The sequence below is a fragment of the Xenopus laevis genome, chromosome 9_10S (genome assembly GCF_017654675.1).
Source record: "Xenopus laevis strain J_2021 chromosome 9_10S, Xenopus_laevis_v10.1, whole genome shotgun sequence".
Classification (NCBI taxonomy): domain Eukaryota; kingdom Metazoa; phylum Chordata; class Amphibia; order Anura; family Pipidae; genus Xenopus; species Xenopus laevis.
In genome coordinates, this window is record NC_054388.1 from 42,877,692 (window position 1) to 42,901,852 (window position 24,161).

Consider the following 24,161-nt stretch of genomic DNA (forward strand, 5'->3'; position numbering starts at 1 on the left):
AGGCATTCGGGGAGAAAAGTCGCGGCGATTAGTCGCCAGGCGACTAAAGCTCCCCAAATCGCCCAGTGTGTCCCAGCCTAAAAATGTTGATAACAACTTGGTTTCTCAAACTTCTCTACCACTTTTTATCCAATTAAAGTCCAGCTAAATGTATTTCTTAAATATATAACTAGAACTCCTTTGTTGGGTCCTGCAGCTTCTTGGGTACCCCAAAAAGTGGGTATTGGGTCACATGTATGTAAACATGGTTGCAGATAGAGGCATGAATGAGTGGGTATCTGGGTAGGGAAACCATAATTTGGGCTACTCCACCTTCTTACGTTCCACCTGCCCTCAGATGCTGTAAATCCTGGTTATATGGCAGACACCAAGTAGTATGTTGGGTTGTAAATAAAGCTGCAGCACGTTGGAAGCAGGTAGTAGATCCAAGCTGGTGAAAATGCTGGTTGCAGGTTATCTACTTTTGTGATATTCATTATCATCATTTATATAGTGCCAGCCATTGTTCTTTATAAATATATAGGAGCTACCAGAGAAGTGGAACAACATTAAGAAAATGGCCATTACAGTGAAGCAGCACGTAGCTCCCTTGCAGGCTAATGAAGTTACCCTTCTGCGCAGAAACTGTGCAACATTCGATGTTGAGCAGCACAACTTCAGGGAGGCTTTCCGTAAGCAAGCGCCATTCCGGTAAGATGTCCACATTCAAGCTCCTTGTTTCAGTGCAATATTAGGTTATGTATAATGGATCTATATTTAAATAGAGAATGTAATGAGTTTAATTATTGTTTTCTAGATTTGATAGCATCTCTCCATATCAAATGCTGGATGCCAAAAATGTGGAAATAAAGATAATGGAATCCACCATGTCCTCCATCTACGAATCTGCTGCTTTATTTGAACTCGGTGTTCCAGATTACAAGCAACTGAAACAGTGCCGGAAGGAAGTATGCCTGCTCAAGGAACTCTGGGATATGATCTTTTTGGTTAAGTCCAGCATGAATGACTGGCAGACTACAAGATGGAGAGAAATCAATGTGGAAAACATGGATCTGGAGTGTAAGAAGTTTGCGAAGGACATCCGGAACTTGGATAAGGAGATGAGGGCGTGGGATGCTTTCACAGGGCTTGATAACCAAGTGAAAAACATATTGACATCTTTAAGAGCAGTGGCTGAGCTCCAGAATCCAGCCATCCGTGAAAGGCACTGGAGCCAACTCATGCAAGCAACTGGTGTTCGGTTCACAATGGATCAAGACACAACTCTCGCTGACCTTCTGAAGCTCAATCTCCATAATTTTGAGGATGAGGTTCGTGGGATAGTGGACAAAGCTGTAAAGGAGATGGGAATGGAGAAAGTTCTAAAAGAACTTGACACCACATGGAGTAGTATGAACTTCCAATATGAACATCATTCTCGTACAAGTGTGCCCTTGATAAAGTCTGATGAGGATCTTATTGAAACCTTGGAGGACAATCAAGTTCAACTGCAGAACCTTATGACTTCAAAATACATTGCATTCTTCCTGGAAGAGGTTTCAGGCTGGCAAAAGAAATTGTCTACTGCAGACTCTGTGATTTCTATCTGGTTTGAGGTCCAGAGAACATGGTCCCACTTAGAAAGTATCTTCATTGGCTCAGATGATATCAGATCTCAGCTCCCGGAGGTAAGGCATAACATGGCTTCCTATCTTAGAGTTGTCTTATTATAGCATCTATCTTTCTGCTACAAACCATCTGCTTTGAAGCACCTCACCGTGTACATCTAAATGTGTACAAAACAACATGGTTCTCCTGATAGCTCTCATAGCGCTGATGTAGTTGTACACCAGCTCTGATTGAAGGGCAAACTTCTATAGCTTGGACAGATCAAGTATTTTCCCCGTAATGCCTAGACTTAATAAACCCTGGACTGATATTATTAACCTGTGTGGGGGTAGACGGTGGATAAGGCCAGAGTTGCTGTTTGTCTTTTTTCTGGCATGTTTTAATAAGCACACTTTATGCATTATATATATATATATATATATATATATATATATATATATATATATATATATATATATATATATATATGCATTTCTAAACTTCCTTAAAAGTGATTTGTTACATTGGTTAAAAGAACACAGGTCAGAATCCACCTTGAAGACTTCTTGGAGTACTAAAAGGTTTTTTTTAGTTTCAAATCCAAAAGATTAAAACGTATTCTTGTAATCACTATGGCTGGGACCAGGATGAGTCGTGCTTTTACCTCCATGTTCTCACATGTCATTTTGTCTTTTATAAAAGTAGCAGTCAAAAGCTCTATAAAGTGCCATTTATTGCAGCAGAGCACTATAATCACGCAATGCTAAAAGCCAAGGAAATAGAAAGTCACTTGTGCTTTCCCAGCAGTACATACGCTATTAAATAATATGCCTGTGAAACATAAAACAATATCAACCAGTAGCCCCCTAGATGTGTTTCATTTGAATATGCAGGGCCGCAAGTTACCAATTTCTAACATAAATACATAGAGGGAAAACAATAAGAATATGACTTTATGTATATATATTCTAAGTTCTAAGTATTGGGCAGCGTGGGACTCTCAAATTGCTCCTGTTATTGGAGAGCCATTGTTCCAATAATAATTTGCTTTTGTAATTAGCTAAAAGCTTTTTTATCACTTTTGTCCCGAAATAAAATAACCTTAATTCATAGCACAGCAGGGGAAAAAAACGAGTCGCTGAATATGTTTTAGTAGAAGCAGATTACGGAGAGTATGTACCTTGCGCAGCTGAACATTTCACCCTCCTGTAGAGAGAGGTTTTTTCTTAGAAGTGTTGTTGGCTGCTGCACTTTTTATACCCAAGGGACCCAGCAGAGCTTTGAATGGAAAACACTTTGTTTGAACAAATCTGCAGAATTCAAGCAATTCTCTGTCTTACAGGATTCGAAACGCTTTGAAGGCATCGATATGGATTTCAAAGAACTGGCAAACGATGCTAATAAGACTCCGAATGTAATAGAGGCAACCAATAAACCTGGGCTGTATGAGAGGCTAGAAGATATTCAGGAAAGGTGAGAGCCTCAGTCTTGTCAGATCAAAGGTCTGTCTGGAGAATATGTTTATATATAACATATAAATAAATGTGTGTGTGTATATATATATATATATATATATATATATATATATATATATATATATATATATATATATATATATATATATATATACATTTATTTATATGTAATTTCTCCAGACAGACCATTGATACACGCACGCACTCACACACACATGGGGAATAAAGTGCCTCTTTTGTAAATAATAAGGACTAAGGCTTCAGGCTGAGTTATAAAGGGAACTCTGAGTATCACTCATGTAATATAAGGGATAATGTACTCCCTACTGTTAATTATAATGATATTAGAAGTCACTGAGGGGGTCTGTGCCCACATACAGGCACAAGACTGCAGGCTGAGTTATACAGGGAACATTGAGTATCACTTATGTATTATAATTTACTACTGTAAATTACAGAAATATTAGAAGCCGCTGAGGGGTTTTGTGACCACAAGGTTGCTGGCTGAGTTATACAGGGAACTCTGAGTATCACTCTTGCTTATTTATTTATTAATTACTGAACCTTTTGCTGTTGTGCAGATTATCCCTATGTGAAAAAGCTTTGGCGGAGTACCTGGACACCAAGAGACTGGCCTTCCCTAGATTTTACTTTATTTCATCTGCTGATCTACTCGATATCCTCTCTAATGGCACCAACCCGCAGCTTGTATGTATTTTTTATGATTTTCCAAAGCAATGGGACGGTAAATGTACGGGCTTTTATTGTCAATTGAATTGAAAGTGAAGGATCTGATATAGGTCCACAGTTAACTCAACATTTAATTGAGTTCAACCTTCAAATCAGTGTATCCCAGCCATCATCAATCTGCAATGTCGTGAAGTGCTGTGCATTCTAGGAAAGTTTTCAGCTTTGTCTCTCCTGTCTGGAATGGAGCATTGCCAAAGGCTGTCACTCATTTATTTGTACCTAATCCAAATTGTGTTTCTCTTAACAGGTCATGCGACATCTCTCAAAGCTGTTTGACAATATGGCCAAAATGAAGTTTCAGGAAGATTCTAATGGAAGTGAGTCCAAGATGGGCCTTGGGATGTATAGTAAGGAGGATGAATATGTCCCATTTAATGAATCTTGTGATTGCAGTGGTCAGGTGAGACCTGGGAAGGAAATAAGGATAGAGTAATGACTACTTAATCTTCAAAGAACCTGTCTCAGTACAGGAGTCACATAAGCTGCGTACTGTATTTTATTTTATTTTTTTTATAGGTGGAGACTTGGCTGAATCGCGTGCTGGATACAATGAGGGCCACTGTACGGCATGAAATGACTGAAGCAGTTACAGCCTATGAGGAAAAACCAAGGGAACAATGGCTTTTTGACTATCCTGCACAGGTAATGGAACTGGAGCTGCCCTTCATGATTAGTTTGCAGCCTTATAAGGAATTATACATTCTTATAGACCAGTCAACCAATTAACCATTCCAGATATGCCAGGTTGTTAAGACTTAAGAACAAAAGCAAGGGAACGTGCTGGTGGGTTACTGCCTACTCTGCTCTCATTCCCCCTTCAGAAATAGGGATTGGTAGCCCTAGATAGGTGTTGGGAAATGTTGGAAGGGTTACTGCCTGCTCTTTCTCTTTGTATTGTGAGATACTGAGCACAATTACATTTATAGAATATAATATAGCTATAGAAGAGGCCAAGTTTCCTATTTATTGCCATTTTGCGAGTTTCACTTGTGAAAAATATTAAATTCCAAAAAACATAATTGTAATTGAAAATCATAATGTAATTGAAAATCATCTTCACAGTTTCCCTCCAAACATGCTCGACTTTGTGTAACATCTGCCCATCCAGTACTGATTTGCTCCTGTACTTGTACACTTTGTCTATTCATTTTACCCACATGAGTCCTGCTTCTGTCTCTAACTGCCCCATTCTCTTGTTTCTTTGCTCTGCGGTTATAATGGAAACTGCAGAATGGCATTGTGCTGTATAGTTCCAAATATATTGTTTTTCCTTGTCTGTTTCCCAGGTGGCCCTCACCTGCACACAGATTTGGTGGACCACGGAAGTGGGCATCTCGTTCGCTAGGCTGGAAGAAGGTTATGAGAATGGGATGAAGGATTATTATAAAAAACAGGTCAATCAGCTGAACACTCTGATCACCATGCTGATTGGGCAGCTCTCCAAGGGGGACAGACAGAAAATCATGACTATCTGCACCATTGATGTACATGCCCGTGACGTGGTCTCCAAAATGATCTCTCAGAAGGTCAGTCTTGTCTTTCCTGTAATGTGGCCTTTAATGGCAGCTTTAACCTCAGAGTAGTCTGGGTTGGTGCTGTACCCAACTAGTACAGTAACCAACAGTCTAACAATTTCTTTATAATAATGTAGTCTGTACAATAAGACTATAGATTTTAAAACTTTTGAACCTGTTTCTTGTCCTGACTCATAGGTGGACAATGCCCAGGCATTTGTTTGGCTGTCACAGCTGCGACACAGATGGGATGATCAGAAGAAACACTGCTTTGCCAATATCTGTGATGCTCAGTTCCTCTACTCCTATGAATATTTGGGCAACACACCACGTCTTGTCATTACTCCGCTAACTGACAGGTGCGAATATATTCCTATGACCCTTGTGATGATGAATAGATTACTTTTAGGGAAAGTGCCTTTTTGAAGTTTTTGAAGTCTGGAAAGGAATTTGATTTCACATCTTTTATATTATCTTGGCAGATGTTACATCACGCTGACCCAGTCTCTTCATCTTACTATGAGTGGAGCTCCTGCTGGCCCAGCTGGTACTGGTAAGACCGAAACCACCAAAGACTTGGGGAGAGCCCTTGGCATCATGGTCTATGTCTTCAACTGCTCTGAGCAAATGGATTATAAAGTGAGTGTGCTTGGAAATAAAGTGAGTGTGCAATGGAAATAACTCTTGATTCATTAACTGTGTATCTGTTTGTGTTCTCTAATAGTCTTGCGGGAATATCTATAAAGGCCTCTCACAGACAGGAGCCTGGGGGTGCTTTGATGAGTTCAACAGAATTTCTGTAGAAGTGCTTTCTGTGGTCGCTGTACAAGTAAGTGAACTTCTAAACACCCATCCTGTATGTAAATGAGCCCCAGGCTGGTTCTTTTTTTATTTTAAAGGAGCCCCAAGGCCAAGAAAAAAACATTGCAATTGGATTCACTAGAGGCTTCTTAACATAATTGCATTCCCAGTGAATCAGGTTTTCCTTGCCCTTTAACACATGGGGGCACATTTACTTAGCTCGAGTAAATGTGGGTGTGGCTAACAACAGGTAGGCAGACTGGGGGGGAGACACTGCTTTGTGGTGTGTGTGATTTGAACATCGTTATGTCATTTTTTGTGGTATATATGCACCAATAAATGTTTTTAAGCGAGAAACTGTGCATGTCTTTAATATTTACCAAGGATTAGAAGGAAAAATACTTTGAATTTTGAAGTATTTTTTTCGGCTACTTCGACCATCGAATTGGCTACTTTGACCTTTAACTACGACTTTGACTTCGAATCGACCGATTCGAACTAAAAATCATCAGACTATTCGAACATTCAATAGTCGAAGTACTGTCTCTTTAAAAAAAACTTCGACCACCTACTTCGCCTAAAACCTACCGAGCACCAATGTTAGCCTATGGGGAAGGTCCCCATAGGCTTTCCTAGCAATTTGTAATCGAAGGGAAAACGTTCGATCGATGGATTAAAATCCTTCGAATCGTTCGATTCGAAGGATTTAATCGTTTGATTGACCGTTTTTTCCTTCAATCTTTCGATCGAACAAATTTCGGTAAATCCTTTGACTTCGATATTCGAAGTCGAAGGATTTAACTTCGTGGGTCGAATATCGATATTTGACCCATAGTAAATGTGCCCCTTCGCTTTCAACAATACACAACAGAAGGGGTTAACTTTGCAGTGTACCTAATCTTTGATATATTCCCAGCCGTATCTATTTACAGCCACTTGTTAATTAGAGTTAAGGTAGATCTTTTTCTTAAATTGATCTGCAACTCCTCTGAGCTCTCAAGATGCAATAGGTTAAGAACTTAAAAGAAAACTATACCCCCAAAGTTAATTCTTGAGCAACAGTTAGTTTATATCAAATTAAGTGATATATTAAAGAATCTTATCAAAATGGAATATGTTTAAATAAATATTGCCCTTTTACATCTCTTGCCTTGAACCACCATTTCATGATGGTCTGTGTGCTGCCTCAGAGATCACCTGACCAGAAATACTACAACTCTAACTGTAACAGGAAGAAGTGTGGAAGCAAAAGACAGAACTCTGTCTGCTAATTGGCTCATGTGACCTAACAAATATAGTTTGTTTGTTTAGTTTGTGTGCACCGTGAATCATATGATCCCAGGGGACTGTCCTTATTTTTTAAAATGGCAATTTTCTATTTATGATTACCCAATGGCACATACTACTAAAAAAGTATATTATTAGAAAAATGGTTTATTTACATGAAGCAGGGTTTTACATATGAGCTGTTTTATGCAATATCTTTTTATAGAGACCTACATTGTTTGAGGGGTAAACTTTTCCTTTAACACAGGCATGGGCCATTGTGGGAAACTTCCCAGTCACAAGCTTAGTGGCTCATGCTGAGATATGTATATCCTTGCAGAATTGGTCATGTCATAGAGACAAAGGCCTTTAGAATTAAATAGGATAGTCTATAAATTGTTATGCAGTGCAGGCCTGAAGTGCCACGTTCTGCCCTGGGAAAGACACAGACCATTCCTGAATATAAATGGCAGAGATATTGATTGCTGTTTGACTTATTGCAAAGTTGGGCAGGCTCACTCTATTTGGTGACAGCTTTAGGGTACAGTCATTTTTCACATTTCTTGTGGCTTGTCAGTGACTGGAGTTTTGGGTAGCTCTCAGATAACATTTGCTGCAGAGAAACATGATGTGAATTAAGAGCACTCTCCCCCCCCCCCACACCTCCAGTGAGAACTACCAGTAACACATTATCCAATCTAAAAGGTCTAAGCGAGCCTGCTAAACTTGATGTTTGGGATTACAACACTGGTTAGATTAAGGTCTGCTGTAATTAAAAGGGTAAAAGCTGCACCCACAACCTGGCCAGCTTCCTGCCACCTACCCCCACATGAAAGTCTGCCTGCTGTGTCTGCTTACCTTGTGTAAAATTTGAAGGGTATCACTACAGAGATTAACTGGTCCCTGCATAGTTTAACCCTCACATTCAAACTGTAATCCCCTGTATTGTTCACACATGTAACCCCCCCTGCATTGTTCACACATGTAACACATCTATTGTTCACACCCCTAAAGCCCTGTATTGTTCACACCAGAGACCCAGACTGAAACTGCCCACATTGTTCACCTGTTCACACTCATACAAACTGCTGGAGGTGCACCAGCATTGTGTCACTGTATGTAGCACATTTTACAGTGGTCCTGATAGGTTTCCCTGTCTCCTGCTCTGTTCTGCATTCCCTATGCTCCCTGGGTGTGTCATACTCTGCCTGCCCTATGCTTGCTGTGTATGCCATATTTTGCCTGCCCGATGCTCCCTGTGTGTGCCATACTCTGCCCACCCTATTCTCCTTGGGTGTGCCATACTCTGCCCACCCTATTCTCCTTGGGTGTGCCATACTCTGCTTGACCCATTCTCCTTGGGTGTGCCATACTTTCCACCCCATGCTCCCGGTGTGTGTCATATTCTCCCCACCCTATGGTCCTTGGGCGTGCCTGTTTGTGCCCAGCTCTGCCTGTGGAACATGAGCCTGGTATTTGTTTTGAGGTTTGTTGGCATTTTAAAACTATTGTTAGGGGATCCTAAGGTGTGCTGGGGGGTGCTGTGTTATCTACAGGGGAGGAGGAGGCATATGGATTAAAGGGAATGTCTTAATATGACTTAACTTTTTTCACATTAATGATATCCCTGCAGTGAGCATTAACCTTTCTTTTTTTTAGTGTGCTACCACCATTAATGTGGACATGGTCTTGTGGTAATATGGGTGTGGGTAAGAGTGGGTGTGGTTTAAAAACAGGAATTGGTTAACACTGGTTTCCATTATCGGCCCTCCGCCATGTAGACCAGAAAAATTGCGGCCCTTGGTACCACAGAAATTGGACAGCACTGCTCTAGGGGATTGTACAGACCATGTCCTGTACTATACTGTTATTGTAGGGCCACTTTGTTTGAGCATTCTTATCTGTTCAACCCAGGTGAAAAGTATACAGGACGCCATCAGGGACAAGAAAAAAAGGTTCAACTTCATGGGGGAGGAAATCAACTTAATCCCATCAGTTGGAATCTTTATCACTATGAATCCTGGTTATGCAGGACGGACAGAGCTGCCAGAAAATCTTAAAGCTCTGTTTCGGTAAGCTGGAGCCTCCGTGTAACATTAACAGCACCTGCTGTTGGATATATTGTTGTGAAATGCAGCATGTTTTAGAATGTTTCTTTTCAATCAAATTTTGCTGTTTAAATTATTTGGTTGTGGGGACTTCCTGTCACAGGGTACCCCCACATAAGGTTTGGGGGTACCCTGTGACAGGAGGTCCCAACAACCAAATATTTTGGGATACCCAATGACAGGAGGTCCCCACAACCAAATAATTAAAAAAGCTAACTTTGATTGATTTTTGGTTGGTCATTAACAAATATAAGAAGGACTCTGTATGTTAGATGGATTCTCTTATTGCAGGCCCTGTGCCATGGTGGTGCCAGATTTCGAGCTGATTTGTGAGATCATGCTGGTTGCAGAGGGCTTTATAGAGGCCAGGCTTTTGGCCCGGAAATTTATCACCCTCTACCAGCTGTGCAAGGAGCTCCTATCCAAACAGGTAAGGAACCACAACACTTGCATCTATAGGTTTCATTTGCCCAGTTGGACTTGTGAAATTGGGTCCCCAGTGAAGGGTTTATTGGCTTGGAGAATCCATGCTTTAGTAAATATGGTCCTGCGCAGGGATAGGACATGCTTTATTTGCTGGGGGAACACCAGCACTCCACTAAGCATTAAGACAGTACACAACTATATCCAGAATTCCTGCCATAAAGCAAGACAGGACTGTTATATTCTGGAAGCAGACACAATACATTTCCACATGCAAGCCAAAAACATTGTCTATTTTTTCTGAAGTAAATGCCCCCCTTCATCCATCCATAAAGCACTCTTCCAGTATCCTTCTGGTTTGTTCACATGATCTTTAGTAAACTGTAGACAGTCAGCAGTATTTTTGGGGGAGAGCAGTGCCTTTCTCCCTTGCTTCCCTGCCATACACACCATTGCTGTTCAGTGGTCTCCTGATGGTAGACTCATGAACATCAAAATCCGCAAATGCTACTTAGTGCAGTAGCATTTTCATCTGACCATTTGCAATTGACCCCCGATATGTTCATGAGTCATTAATAACAAAATCAGAGTGGGTTTGTACTAGGGATACACCAAAACCAGAATTGTGTTTTTTATTGCAGATATTCTATCTCCAGTCAAATTGTCATCACAATAATCTTACATTAACTCCAGATGCAACAGTGTTTTAGACAATAATTTTAATTTGCCTTTAAAGGATCATTATGATTGGGGTCTGAGAGCTATCAAATCTGTGCTGGTGGTGGCTGGCTCCTTGAAAAGAGGTGATCCAGATCGCCCTGAGGATCAGGTCCTGATGAGGGCACTGCGTGACTTTAACATCCCGAAAATTGTGACAGATGACATGCCGGTGTTTATGGGCCTGATTGGGGACCTTTTTCCTGCCTTGGATGTTCCCAGAAAGAGAGATATGGAGTTTGAGTCATTTGTTAAACAGGCTGTGCTTGACCTCAGACTTCAAGCAGAGGACAACTTTGTGCTAAAGGTAAGAGGCCCGGTCCCAACCAAACAGCTGAATTCTACAGCAGCTAATCAGCAAAGGCTAGAGGGCCTCAGAGTCATTCTCTAAATCTGTAACTGTTGCTGTTTCTTTCCTACAGGTGGTGCAACTGGAAGAACTTCTGGCCGTCCGACATTCGGTGTTCATTGTGGGCAATGCTGGCACTGGCAAATCCCAAGTTCTGAAATCTTTAAATAAGACCTATCAAATCATGAAGAGGCGCCCCGTGTGGACTGACCTCAATCCCAAAGCTGTCACCAACGATGAGCTGTTTGGCATCATTAATCCGTCAACAAGAGAATGGAAGGATGGTAAGTAAACTCCTCCAACTGCTCCATGTAGCCCTCTCTATAACTTTTCCTATTCCTTCCTATCACTTCTCCCTTTGCTCCATTTCACCTTTAATATAATTCTCCCTAATGCTACATATAAACTGCCATATAACTTCTCCTATTGCTCTATATAACCCTCCTTAAAATTTTACTTCATCTACTGCCTCCTTTTACTGTTCCTATTCCTCATAAACCGTAACTCCATCTGTTGCTTGTTTCATATCTAATGCTATGTATATACTTTGCTACTCCATTCCTGCTATGAGTCCCATTACCTAGTTGAACTTGATTCCTCCCGGCCAGTTCTCCTATTGTACATTCAGTCCTGGCTTCTAATCTAAACACCTCTCGTGGGATGGTTTCTGTGTCCCACACTGTGCTGTATTGAGATGCGCTGTCTGTTACAGGGCTATTTTCTTCAATCATGCGTGAACTGGCAAACATTACACACGATGGGCCCAAGTGGATTGTTTTAGATGGAGATATCGATCCGATGTGGATTGAGTCCCTGAACACTGTTATGGATGATAATAAGGTACAGAACCCAATACAGTGCTCACATTTAAGCAACAACAGCATCAAACATTTTATCTTAAAAGTATTCTGTAATGCAATAGGTACATTTATGGGAACATACAGCAGCACTCTTGCTGCTCATAAGAAAGAGTTGTGGGTTTAGTTTCACTGCTTTTATCTATTTTGTAATTCTGTAAAGGCCTCTCCAGGCAGCAGTGCTGTAAAAAAATTATTTATTATGAAGAACCCATGACATTTCTTAATTCAGGCCCTGAAAGAATCTCAGCCATAAAGCAGGACAGGACTGCTGCTTACAATGGCTATTCAATAGGGCCTGTGCCACTGTAACAATGCTCTGTTATAAAGATAGCTAGAATCTCAGCCATAAAGCAGGAAGGGCTGCTAATTACAATGGGTATCAGATAGCATCTTGTCACTGTGCCCAAATGCTCTGTTATAAAGACAGCTAGAGGTTTCTATGTTTAATTAACTTACATGTATCTTTTTCAGGTTCTGACACTGGCAAGTAATGAGCGAATACCACTGAATCCAACCATGAGGCTGGTGTTTGAAATAAGTCACTTGCGCACAGCAACACCAGCCACAGTCTCCAGAGCAGGTAATTTGCCATTGCCATATATGTGGTTTCTGGCCAAGGAGAAATCACATATCTAATATATTTCACTATACATGCAGAATGTATTCCATGTATGACTGCAAAGACAGTTTGTTCAAGCCATTGGACAGTAAAGGATAAATAGTTTGTGTTTGGGCAGTGATAAGTAGACAGAGCTTTGCAAGATGTCAGAGGGACAATAAGAGATTAGTAGACAGAACATGGCAAAATGGCATCCTGGCAGTAAGGGATGAGAAGATAAAACATACCAAGATGGCATTATGGAATACGTTCACTGAGATTAACAGGATGATTGGCAAGCAGTAAGAGATGCTGCAGAGCAGGGGGCAAGGTGAGGGTTAGGTGAGGACCCAAGATCCTTGTGACCCACTCCACCATTTGTTTCCTTCCCCAGGAATCTTGTACATTAACCCTGCAGATCTTGGCTGGAATCCACCGGTCACTAGCTGGATCGACAAACGGGAAATCCAGTCTGAGAGAGCCAATCTGACCATTTTGTTTGACAAGTACTTGCCGTTGTGTCTGGACACGCTCAGATCCAGGTAATGAACAAGCACTGGTTTTCCCCCGTCATCATTGGATTTGTCTGTGCCCTGGGTTTAAACAGCACTAAATATTTAAATATCCTATTGAGTTAATAATTGTGTATTCACATTTCTCCCTAGTAAGGTCTATAGTCCAAACTTGACATCTGAGGCACAGGGAGACCATGTGCAGGGGTGTAACTACAGAGGAAGCAGACGCTGCGGCTGCATGGGGGCCAAGGGGGTATAGGGGCCCCACGAGGCTCTAATTGATATACAATTTCCATAAATATTGGCAAAACAGGTCAACCTCTAAACAATTTAGGGGCCCCAAAAATAATTTGCTGTGGGGCCCAGTAATATCTAGTTATGCCACTGATCATGTGATTTGTTCTTAGCCAGGAGCTGGGAATTGGTTCCTTATATCTGGATTACAAACTTCTGTCATAATTTTTTAAGGCATGGATCAAATATGAAAATGGTTAAAAATAACTCTACATAACATGAGGGTAAATAACCCCTCAAATTATAAATGTTCTTTCTCTATCAGTGTGGCCAGCAGATGTCGCCAGCTGTTAATACATCGCCCTCTCCTGCCGGCTTCCCTTTAATTGATTTGCCGTGCTTTGCATAATCCAAATAAATACAAACATGAGTTTGCTTCCCCTTGTTACCAGCAGTGTATGTTACCACCACTGAGCTTTTAAGAACTATAAATACATTATTTTGCACTTTGCAGTATTAATATTTAGACCAATAATCCCATCTATATTCTTACCCTGTTACTCATTTCATAGATAATCCTGGAAGGCAAATCCACGTAGGCTGTTCTGAGGTACCTGCCAGGGAGCATTAAGGATTGGGACACAAGTTGGGGCACAATTCTAGAAGACCAATGTAACCCAGGGGAACACAGTTACAACAGAAAGGGATGGGGGAACTGTATAAATGAAGGTAGTTTAGCAGGAGAATCTGCACATTTTCATTAACTACAAGTCCCAGCAGACAACACAGATACAAATTGAACCAAGCAAATCATTTGACCCCCAGGACAATAATGAGATCTTATGGAGGTGCCTCCAAACCCATTAAGTCCAGTCTCAGCTTTGTGAAACATTTTTAGCCTTGCTGTTCAACATCTTGCCTACCTCTATTAATAGTAGGGGTGCCCATTGTTTTTTGCACCATGCTATCTGCACCAGGAAAAGTTATTTACAGCATAATTGCAATCTAATGTGTGTGCTTGGCATCCTAATCACATGGCAGAGTTTGACTGTTGTCAAAGAACTAATTCCTGATGATGGTCCATGTGTACAGCTCTGTTTCTCTGAGCAGCTGGAAGTGGGTCAGTATTGGTCCACACATAGCATTTGGGCAGTGCATGTTAAATTGGTGGCAATGAGGCATACTGCTTGTAACCAAAGCCTCAGATGTTCATGTGTGCTGAAAATCATACTTTAAGATCAACTCCTAGATTAGTGAAACCACTAAAGCTGTGGCTGCTGCCATCTGTAGCCATCTTGCTTTGCTGTCTCTATATGTAACCATCTTGTCCTCCTGGAACCATCTTCTTTTACTGTCTTGTTCTACTGTCTCTAGCTTGCCCATATGTAGCCATCTTATTATATGGTGTCCATCTTGTTCTCCTTTCTCCATTTTGCCCTGCTGTAGTCTTGTAATACTTTACCTATCGTGCCCCAATGCAGTCATCTTTTTTTTCTGTCTCCATCTTAGTCAACTATAGCCTCTTTGTTATTTGGCCTCATCTTTACCTACTTTTTCCAATTTGACCTATTTTGGCCATTTTACCCTGCTGTGGCTTCTTGTACTTCTATAGCCATTTTATTCTACTATCTTGATTTTGCCCAACTGTAAGCATCGTGTTCTAGACCCTACTTCCACAATCATGCCCTTCTTCTACTATTGTGTCCTACTTTCTCCATTTGCCAACTTCAACCTCTTGTTTGGCTCCATCTTCTCCTAATTTTTATGTGTCACCATCTTTTATCGTCATCTTGTCCTATTTTTGCTATATTTTCCTCCTGTAGCCATCTTGTTCTTTTGTCTCCATTTTGTCTCATGTGCTCCATTTTGCTGACCTATAGCTATCTTATTCTTCAGTCTCTATTTTGTCTTAGTTTCTTCATTTTTCCCTACTGTAACCATCTTATTCTACTATCTCCATTTTGCTCAGCAGTATCCATCTTGTTTTACTGGCATCCTCTCTCCTGCTATAGCCATCTTATTCTACTGTCTCTATCTTACCCTACTGTAGCCATCTTGTTCCAATCTCACCATCTTGCCCAGTTGTAGCCTTTGTGTCCTACTTTACCGCTATGCCCTGCTTCTGCAATCTTGTCCTACAGTTGTCATGTTGTTCTACTGTACCTAAAAAATCGTGATTTAAGTATAAAAACCACAAAAAACCTCTAATTCAAAACTTCACCAAGTAAACGTTGTTGAGGTGTTATAGAAGTAAATGGGAGCTGCGCTGATCTGATTGTACCACTGTTAATGAATTTGTACTTTTAGAGGTTTTCGGATTTGTTTTTCTCTAGGAAAAAAAATCAATTTTTTAGAGGTTTTTGAGGTATTCATATTTTTTGGTGCAACGTTTAACAATTTTTTTTAAAAAAAAATCTACTTTTCATATTCAGATCTTTTAATAAATTCCATGTCATTCGTGGTTTTAGAGAATGGTGAGTTTAGTTGTGGTTTCAAAAACTTCTAAATCCCCTAACATAAGAAATAAGACTTATTAGTGTCTTACTCCATTTGTGAAGAAACAAGGCTTCCGTCTGTTTGTACAGATGCTACCAGTTGGGATTAGGGCATCTGAGCAAGAGGTTCTCGTGTGATAACATTTATGTATCTTCTTGAAAAGTAAACACACAGAGAAAACTGGCAGAGCTTTGGACTCGCACAATGCAGAATTTTCTAAATTATTAATCAGATTACTGGAAGGAGCAGATGGAGAGAGGGGGTGGAGGAATTTGTCGTTCTTCATTTCCATTTTCTGATTACCGGCAGGAAAGAATTCCTTAGGCAAAGGGTAAATACAGAGCTACGTATGCGTAGAAATCTTATAAGGGCATCGGGTGCTTATTATTTCATTATTACATTTATTCGTATTAAGATGAGAGAGAGGTCAGCAGTACCAAGATATGCCCGCCCCACTTTTTGGCATATAGCCTTATTTACTTTTAATCTATATCCCACTGCCAAACCAGCCCGGTATATAAATCCGGGTTTATTATTATTTGTGCTTTTATATTAAATTCTCAGGACTCCTATTTTTATTGTGAGACCCCCTATCCAGGATTTCGTCCTGCTCTTGCCTTTGTCTTGCTGTCTCAGTACAGTAAACATAGGGCCACAGAGTCACAACAAATGGGTTCTATTGCATTATATGGATATTTGCATCCATCACAACTGACTTTTTCTCTGATCCATAAGCCTGCTGGTTATATTGCCACTTCTCACTCACACAGTAACCAGTCTTGTATTAATGGCTTAGAGCCCGGAAGAGAAGAAGCCAGTTTTGCTGAGAATCCTTTACCTTGGAGTTCAGACGACCCACTAAAATGCAATTATTAACCTTTTTACTGTAAACATAGCCTTGGGCACACTCCTGTCTTGAACTGATAAACCCAACTATGTCAACTAAACTGTATTCTCAGGCTGACTGTGTATCCAATGGAAATTAATCACTTACTAAGGCCCCTGTTGTGTCAGACAGTACAGTATTAACCTATAAACTACTGTTTGCCCAAAGTATAAATACAAATTATATAAAATAGGTATAGAATATCAATATATCGTTTAATTAAAAATATATATATATATATATATAATATAAAAATGATATAAAACAAATATATAAAAATAAATACAAAATAGGTATAAAATATAAATCTAAAAAATAGTTTATCAGACATTTCGAACACCATCCGTGCTCTTTCTTAAGGATATCATTAAAAAATTCGTTAGTATTCATAGAAAAAAAACACCAAGACAAATGAAACCTTAGAATCACAAAGCCTTTATTAAGAAATAACTTAAAGAAATAACTCCGCTTCCGTTCCTCTTCAGAAAAGGTGAAACGGCGACGATCCATCGTGCGGCACTCAATTTTTCCTCCCTGGCTATCTCCTACAAGGAAGGCAGGGAGGAGAAATCAAGCGCCACACGATGGTTCGCCCGATTGCTTTCTGAAGAGGAGTGCAAGCTTTGTTTAATTTGTCTTGGTGGTTTTTTTCGATGTATACTAACAAGTTTTTTTAAAAAAAAAAGTTTTGATGTTACTGGTCCTTTAAAAAACGTTGTATCTTTTTCTGGCGTCAGTGCAGGAGATCAAAGATAAACTCTGGACATTTCAGTAAGAAACCTGGGACTGTGGGTTGATCTGTCAAAATTGGGTCTCTTCTAATCTATATTGCAAGTTTTCATTTTTTGTTCACCCTTGGACTGGGGGTCTTTTTGATGAAACCATACCATTATTACTATAAATATATATATATATATATATATATATATATTTATTTATTTTTTTTCATTTAATTTTAGGAACAGGGCCACACACCACCATTTTCTTTATTCCTTATTTGGCACCCCCTAAGGATATTTTTGTGCTTATTTACATTTAAATGTGGCTTACAGTCAGGTCTGGACAGGGAGTCAAAATAGGCCCTGACCAGACCACTAAATAGTGACTGTCTATGGGACCTTACAGTAGCTGCTCTGGCATTTTCCAGAACCAACAGATTGCCAGTCCAGGCCTGCTTACAGTACAAAAAGGTTGGGGACTCCTGCGCTGGGCTATGAAGAGCCCTCTCCACCAGTCCTTACCAACACCATCATTGAGAAGTTAGTTAGTCTGGCCCAAAAGGGAACCAGGAAAATTCCCAGAGGACCCAGGTGTCCTGCTCACCTAACCAATGTGGCCTTATAAAGCTAGCATATGTTCTGCTTCTGCCAACATGATATTTGGGGTTTGTCAGTCAGACCATTCTCAGGTATAGCTGTGGTATGGGGGGTACACTGCAGGTACACTTTTACATGAGCAAGTGTCAGAAGAGTTACTCACTTCTGAATTCTGCAGACAACATTCTCCAAGTGATGCTCATCAGCGTTGTTCTGCAGGTTCAGTGACCCCAGAAACTAGACAGGATTTTAAATTTGAGCCAGGCTAGCCAAGACTCTATCTAGTTAATTTTAAGGTGAACTGCCCTTTAAACATATTTAGCTTGGGTCAAAAAGATTCTGTATGCTGATTGCATTTCTCTTCCCATTGATATTCCAGGTTTAAGAAGATCATCCCAGTGCCGGAGCAGAGCATGGTGCAGATGCTGTGTTATCTTCTTGAGTGTCTTCTGACCAAAGAGAACACACCACCTGATTGTCCCAAGGAGCTTTATGAGCTGTACTTTGTTTTTGCCGCAGTCTGGGCTTTTGGTGGAGCAATGTTTCAGGATCAGGTGCAGCTCTTTAATTCTTTGCTTGTTGCCTGTATTGTTCAGTGTTCTTTATTAGTTATACCGTCATACTGAACCTTCTAAAGGGAAACAGCAGGACAGTTCCCTCTTATACTGTATGTATATAGATATACAGTATATTATACACATTCGCCCAGCACTCCATTACAATGCTTTGTCTTATAGTGGAGTGATGGGGTAATATGTATAGTATATGATACAATCGACACACCTACGTGAACCTTATCGGTTTTAATCGAATTATGGTATGAGTGGAATTTTGTTTAATACATATTAACAGAAAAGGAATGTTCTGGGCACACAATAAGCTATACCCTCATAAATTGCTGTCGAAGGGAAACAATATGGCACATCCTACCATATGTATAAATACAGAGAATGAATGTTTTGGGCACACAATAAGCTATACCCACATACTGTACTGTTTAAGGGAAACAATGAGGCAACTCCTACACATATATATAAATACAAATATACAGAGAAGGAATGTTCTAGGCACAAAATAAGCCATACCGTTATACTGTACTGTCTAAGGAAAATAATATGACAGCTTTTACCCATATGTATAATTACAGAGAAGCCACACAATAAGCTATACCCTTATACTGTAAGTATAAATATGGAAAATCAAGAAAAGAAATGTATTTGAGAAGTACAATAGGGTATGAAATGAGTAATGTTTTTGGCTAGTAATTTATGCTTATATGCAGGAACAGGTTTTCCACCCTCTGTGAGTCAATTTAAGCGTTTGCAATAATGCCACTGGTAAATGTCTTACTCCCACCAGCTCATATTAAATCGACTATGGATTTAAACTACAACTTCCAACAATCATGGACAGTAGTTGCTGGAATCTGTAGTTTAACTGTAGCTTGAGAGTTAAAGCTTGGAACCCTACCTATAAAAGAGATCTGGAATATTGCTTAGGATCAATACTGACTCTTAGTTCCATACAATGGGACTATTCCTTGGGAAATCAGTGGTACCATTTTAGAATTTTCAGATCCAAATCCCTTTTCCAGCACTGGAGGAAATTATTTCTTCTGCCTGGTGCTTAAATTTAACCTGTATCACCGAGCACCACCTTGGAGATCTATTTTTAATGCCCAAGGGTTTATATAACCTTTATTCCTCCTAATTGAAAAGGCACATATTCTCCTGTTTCACTGCAGAAACCTGATTGTATTTAATCATAGGCTGTGTATACGGTGCAAGCGTTACCTGCGCTGCTAAAAAAGAAAATGAAAAGCTTTCCCTCCCTTCCCTCGTACTTGTGAACATACAGCAAGAATGTTCCATTCCCTGTGGATGGGCCTAAGGTCACACATTTAAATTCTGCGCTTTATGTTTAATCCCTCGTCAACCCATTAAATTGATATTAAGAAGCTCGAAAATGTCACAGCGTCTGCTGAATGATAGAGAAAAAAAGTGCTGGAAGGCTTACAAAGTGCTGGATTTAACCATTTGGGTTCCCTTTTACTTTCTTTTTTTGTGGATTGTGTGTAAGGTTGCCCCCCGCTAGTAAAGCTAGCCAGAACTGGTGCCTAGTATTAACCATCCACCATTTGACTGCATCATCTGTATCACATTCAGAAATGTTAAGTACACTGCCATATTTTTCTTAATGATTTCCCTATCTTCTCCTTCCCAGCTGGTAGACTACCGTGTGGAGTTCAGTAAGTGGTGGGTAACCGAATTCAAGACCATCAAATTCCCATCCCAAGGCACCGTGTTTGACTATTACATTGACCCAGAGAGCAAGAAGTTTGAGCCTTGGTCCAAGCTCATCCCAAAATTTGAGTTTGATCCTGATATGCCTCTGCAGGTTTGTATGCCCTTTGCTTAATTGTAACTTACAGCAGTTTAATAGTGGAGAGATTAACAAAGAGTCCACATTTGTGTTGTTTGGATATACAGAAGAGCTATGAACTGAGCAGGGCTGGTCCTGTTCTGAGTCGGGATGAGCAAATCTGTCCCATTTCGCTTTGTGGAAAAATACATGAAACCATGGAAATAGTCGCAAAATGCATTGCAAATTCATTAAAACTACAGGAGGAAGAAGAACCTATGGCTGCAGGGGGCCCAGAATGAGATCAGGGCCCCATATTAGACAATAATTGGTAAAACAGGTTACCTCTGGACATTTTGGGGGCTTATGATTAATTTGCTTGGGGTCCTGTATGAAATAAATAAGGTCAAACAAGATCTCACTTTAAGTTTGTGCTCTTAAAGCCATTCATGGGGTTAGTTTAGAGGAATTGCAGGAATCCTGTTGGGTTTAACAGAGTTCTATTTGTCATTTATAGGCTTGTTTGGTGCACACTACTGAAACCATCAGAGTGCGTTATTTTATGGATAAACTATTGGAGAGGCGACGGCCAGTCATGCTGGTTGGCAACGCAGGGACTGGGAAGTCTGTTTTAGTTGGTGACAAGCTGTCTTCCCTGGATTCTGATGAATATATGATAAAGAACGTTCCATTCAACTACTACACCACATCGGCCATGTTGCAAGGTAATGTGGAGACCCTATCTAAACCTATCCTACCCATTCTAAGCAGTAGTCCTGCCTTGCTTTATAGCTGACCTCTATGTTATCTTTATAACTGAGTATTCTGTCACAGTAGCAGAGATCTTATCTGATTTATAATTATTTAAAAGCCAATGTAATATATTTAATAAAAAGGGTGAGTGGCTAGGTTCCCCTTTGAGAGTGCAAAGTTAGGAAGGCTGTCAATTCACAAATGGTTCTTTCTCTACTATTGAACCCATAGATACTTGTCTTTTTGGGCTTAGCTGTAGCAGATAAGAGGAGCGGAGGTTAAAGTAACACTTCTTCATGAGACGTTATGCAAAGTAAATATGACAAGCAGCGTCTTTCTGCTGTACAAACAACCCAATGAGCTGCTTATTCTATAAATTTCCCTCCCACATTACCGGAATGCAGTCCCCCCTCTCCCTTGTGCTTCACCCCTCCTCGTTTTATTTACTTCACTTTCTTGTAACTAGAAAGCTTGTGAGGTCAGAAAGAAAAAACAAAAAGCAAGTCATAAAAATAAAAAACACAAAATAAAAAGAAAAGATCAATTGCAAGGTTGATTTAGAGGACAACTTAAGAGCATTAATGACCTCCGATACAAGCTGGCACACATACGTCTATTTTTTTTTAAATTCCTGTTAACTACTTATACTGGGGCATTAGATCATCCTCTCATTCCGCTCTATCCACAGCTGTTCTGGAGAAGCCCCTGGAAAAGAAATCTGGCAGGAATTATGGACCCCCGGGGACGAAAAAACTCATCTACTTTATTGATGATATGAATATGCCAGAGGTGGATACTTATGGCACTGTACAGCCCCACACACTGATTCGCCAGCACATGGACTATGGACACTGGTAAAGCCAGTTGTGTTTTGGTACCAATGTGGGGGTGTTACGGAGGGGATAAGAGTAAATATATATAATTGGTAGTTTAGGTGTTGTATTGTGGCTCATGGAGAATGCTGATTGTAAGTAAAGCTGTACATTTCATTCTCCAAGGTACGACAGAAGCAAGCTCTCCATGAAAGAGATCATGAATGTACAGTACGTCTCCTGCATGAATCCTACCGCAGGAAGTTTCACCATAAACCCTAGGCTGCAGGTCAGCAATGATCCCTTAATAACGATAAACTCTCTGTTCTTCCATATATTATGTGAGTTCTTTACATCTATCTGACGTACATTCATTTATTTCCATACAGCGACATTTCTGTGTCTTTGCCCTCTCCTTCCCTGGTGTAGATGCATTATCTACTATATACAACACCATCCTGACTCAGCACCTGAAGATGGGCAATTTCTCTGGTCCTTTGCAGAAGTCGTCTCAGCAGCTTATTAACCTTGCGCTGTCCTTCCATCAGAAAGTCGCCTCCACCTTCCTGCCAACTGCCATCAAGTTCCACTATATCTTCAACCTGCGGGACCTGTCCAACATTTTTCAGGTAGTGTGCTACATATGCCTTAAGCTGCTTTTTATTTCAAATTCTAAGTGGACCCTGCAGCACAAACTTTATAGAGCCCATTAGCCTTGGGAAAGGGTGAAACCTTCTCAGAACTCCCTGCATGCTGTGGCAGCCCAGTAGCAAGGCCGGAACCAAGGGTGGGAAGAGGCATGTACCCTAGATAGCATTTGTGGGGAAGCAGTAGGCATGTCCCTTTTATGTCACCTAGCCTGGGGCCCTTGTGATATTGCTTCTTCGTACAGTTATTTGTGCGAACAAGCTGGGGAGGGATAAGGTGGCATGCCAGGTTGCCTTACGCCCCCAGCAGGCTCGGTACAGCCCTGCTTGAATGTTATCATATTTCAGGCCCCATTGTTCTTTATGTGCTGCCTTTTTTCTATACTCTTTGTCAATTGCCTGTTTTGCTGCCTTTAAAGTGGATCTAAACCTAAACAGAAAAGTAATGCAAATAACTCAGAGTGCTCTCTTTAAGGTTGCTCAACAACTCCAGTAGCTGTACTTTTCAGTAACAAGTATTGTTTTTCCAAGCTCATCGGCAGTATACATTAATTTTAAAACATATATTTGTGGGTTTTGCGCAGCTCATGGCACCTACCGCCTCACTGTCAAAGTTAATTGGGGGTAGTAGGAGTTATAGTGTAGAAGCTCAGAGGTCATCTTCTTAGAGTAAATAATGGGGACACACTAGGTCTGGTTTGACCTATGTCCCATAACTACGTTCTGCCCTTATATATGAATTGATCATGCCCAGATTTGCAGTGGTACCCTGTTAAAATGATATAATTAGCTGATTATAGTTTAGATTTACCTATACTTCAATTTATCATTGTGACACAGCTGTTGGAAGACACAGGGCATAACATCTGATCCTGATCATATAATGACCTTCCACTGTGTGATTGCTCACAAATCTCTCACTGACCTCTCTAATGTTGAAAAAAAAAGAATTCAAATTGTCAGCTGTCACCTGTGAAACTTGCTGAAGTGGCCTCTGGGTGCCCGTCCGTGATCTCTTTCTACCAAGTGATATTTTTTGCCTGGCTCTTTACTGCCATTCTGTGAGCTGTCTTTTTGCAAATCTCTGATCTCTCTAAGCTGGGACACACTCATCTCATTCTTCATTAGCAACACTAATTAAGGCACTGAATTTAGCCCAAGTGATAATGAAGACAATTAACATAGGCCCATTTGTAATGAAGGCAACTGTCAGCCTGTTTTGACAAGAGCTATCCTGGTGGGCCCTCCAGTTATGGCTCTAATGCTAACCTGGCAAGATGAATGTGTCCTATATAGCGTGGAAGGAACACACAGAGAGACAGATAATGGCAGGAGGGGGATTGGTCAAAAACTCACTCTACAAGGCTTTAGCTTTCCTTTTTTTGTGTAAAATAATATGTTAATGGGGTAGTTTGCAGCTCAAAAGTTTCCAGAGATTCGCCAAACATTAATTTAATCACTGTAAGCTGAAGTGATGATATTAAAAAAGGCAAAGCAGCCATGTGGGTGGATCAACAACACTCTGGGCAGTGCAAGAGGTACATCTTGCTGAGATGAATAACAAACTCTCCACCCTTCTGCCCATTTCTATTCACCTTCTGAGCTGATCACTACATTCCCCAGCGAGTGTCATTGAGGATTAAGCCCTTGATAAAAACTCCAGCTAATCACTGTCACAGTTCAATCTGACTCC

The 24,161-nt window shown here is 40.4% G+C and overlaps 1 protein-coding gene across 2 annotated transcripts in view; it reads left to right on the top strand.

Moving 5' to 3' along the window:
• Nucleotides 1–24,161, top strand: part of dnah9.S (dynein, axonemal, heavy chain 9 S homeolog) — an 89,095-nt gene that overhangs the window by 30,169 nt on the left and 34,765 nt on the right. For both annotated transcript variants that reach the window (XM_018238559.2, XM_018238560.2), the window contains exons 20-42: nt 524–690; nt 797–1,667; nt 2,930–3,060; nt 3,644–3,770; nt 4,060–4,212; nt 4,329–4,454; nt 5,099–5,338; nt 5,525–5,685; nt 5,809–5,965; nt 6,051–6,155; nt 9,308–9,465; nt 9,793–9,931; nt 10,661–10,948; nt 11,064–11,274; nt 11,703–11,830; nt 12,322–12,430; nt 12,843–12,990; nt 18,275–18,449; nt 20,119–20,292; nt 20,774–20,981; nt 21,698–21,863; nt 22,008–22,110; nt 22,211–22,450. In XM_018238559.2, the coding sequence (XP_018094048.1) occupies nt 524–690; nt 797–1,667; nt 2,930–3,060; nt 3,644–3,770; nt 4,060–4,212; nt 4,329–4,454; nt 5,099–5,338; nt 5,525–5,685; nt 5,809–5,965; nt 6,051–6,155; nt 9,308–9,465; nt 9,793–9,931; nt 10,661–10,948; nt 11,064–11,274; nt 11,703–11,830; nt 12,322–12,430; nt 12,843–12,990; nt 18,275–18,449; nt 20,119–20,292; nt 20,774–20,981; nt 21,698–21,863; nt 22,008–22,110; nt 22,211–22,450 (4,485 nt within the window). The remainder of the gene's footprint in view (nt 1–523; nt 691–796; nt 1,668–2,929; nt 3,061–3,643; nt 3,771–4,059; nt 4,213–4,328; nt 4,455–5,098; nt 5,339–5,524; nt 5,686–5,808; nt 5,966–6,050; nt 6,156–9,307; nt 9,466–9,792; nt 9,932–10,660; nt 10,949–11,063; nt 11,275–11,702; nt 11,831–12,321; nt 12,431–12,842; nt 12,991–18,274; nt 18,450–20,118; nt 20,293–20,773; nt 20,982–21,697; nt 21,864–22,007; nt 22,111–22,210; nt 22,451–24,161) is intronic.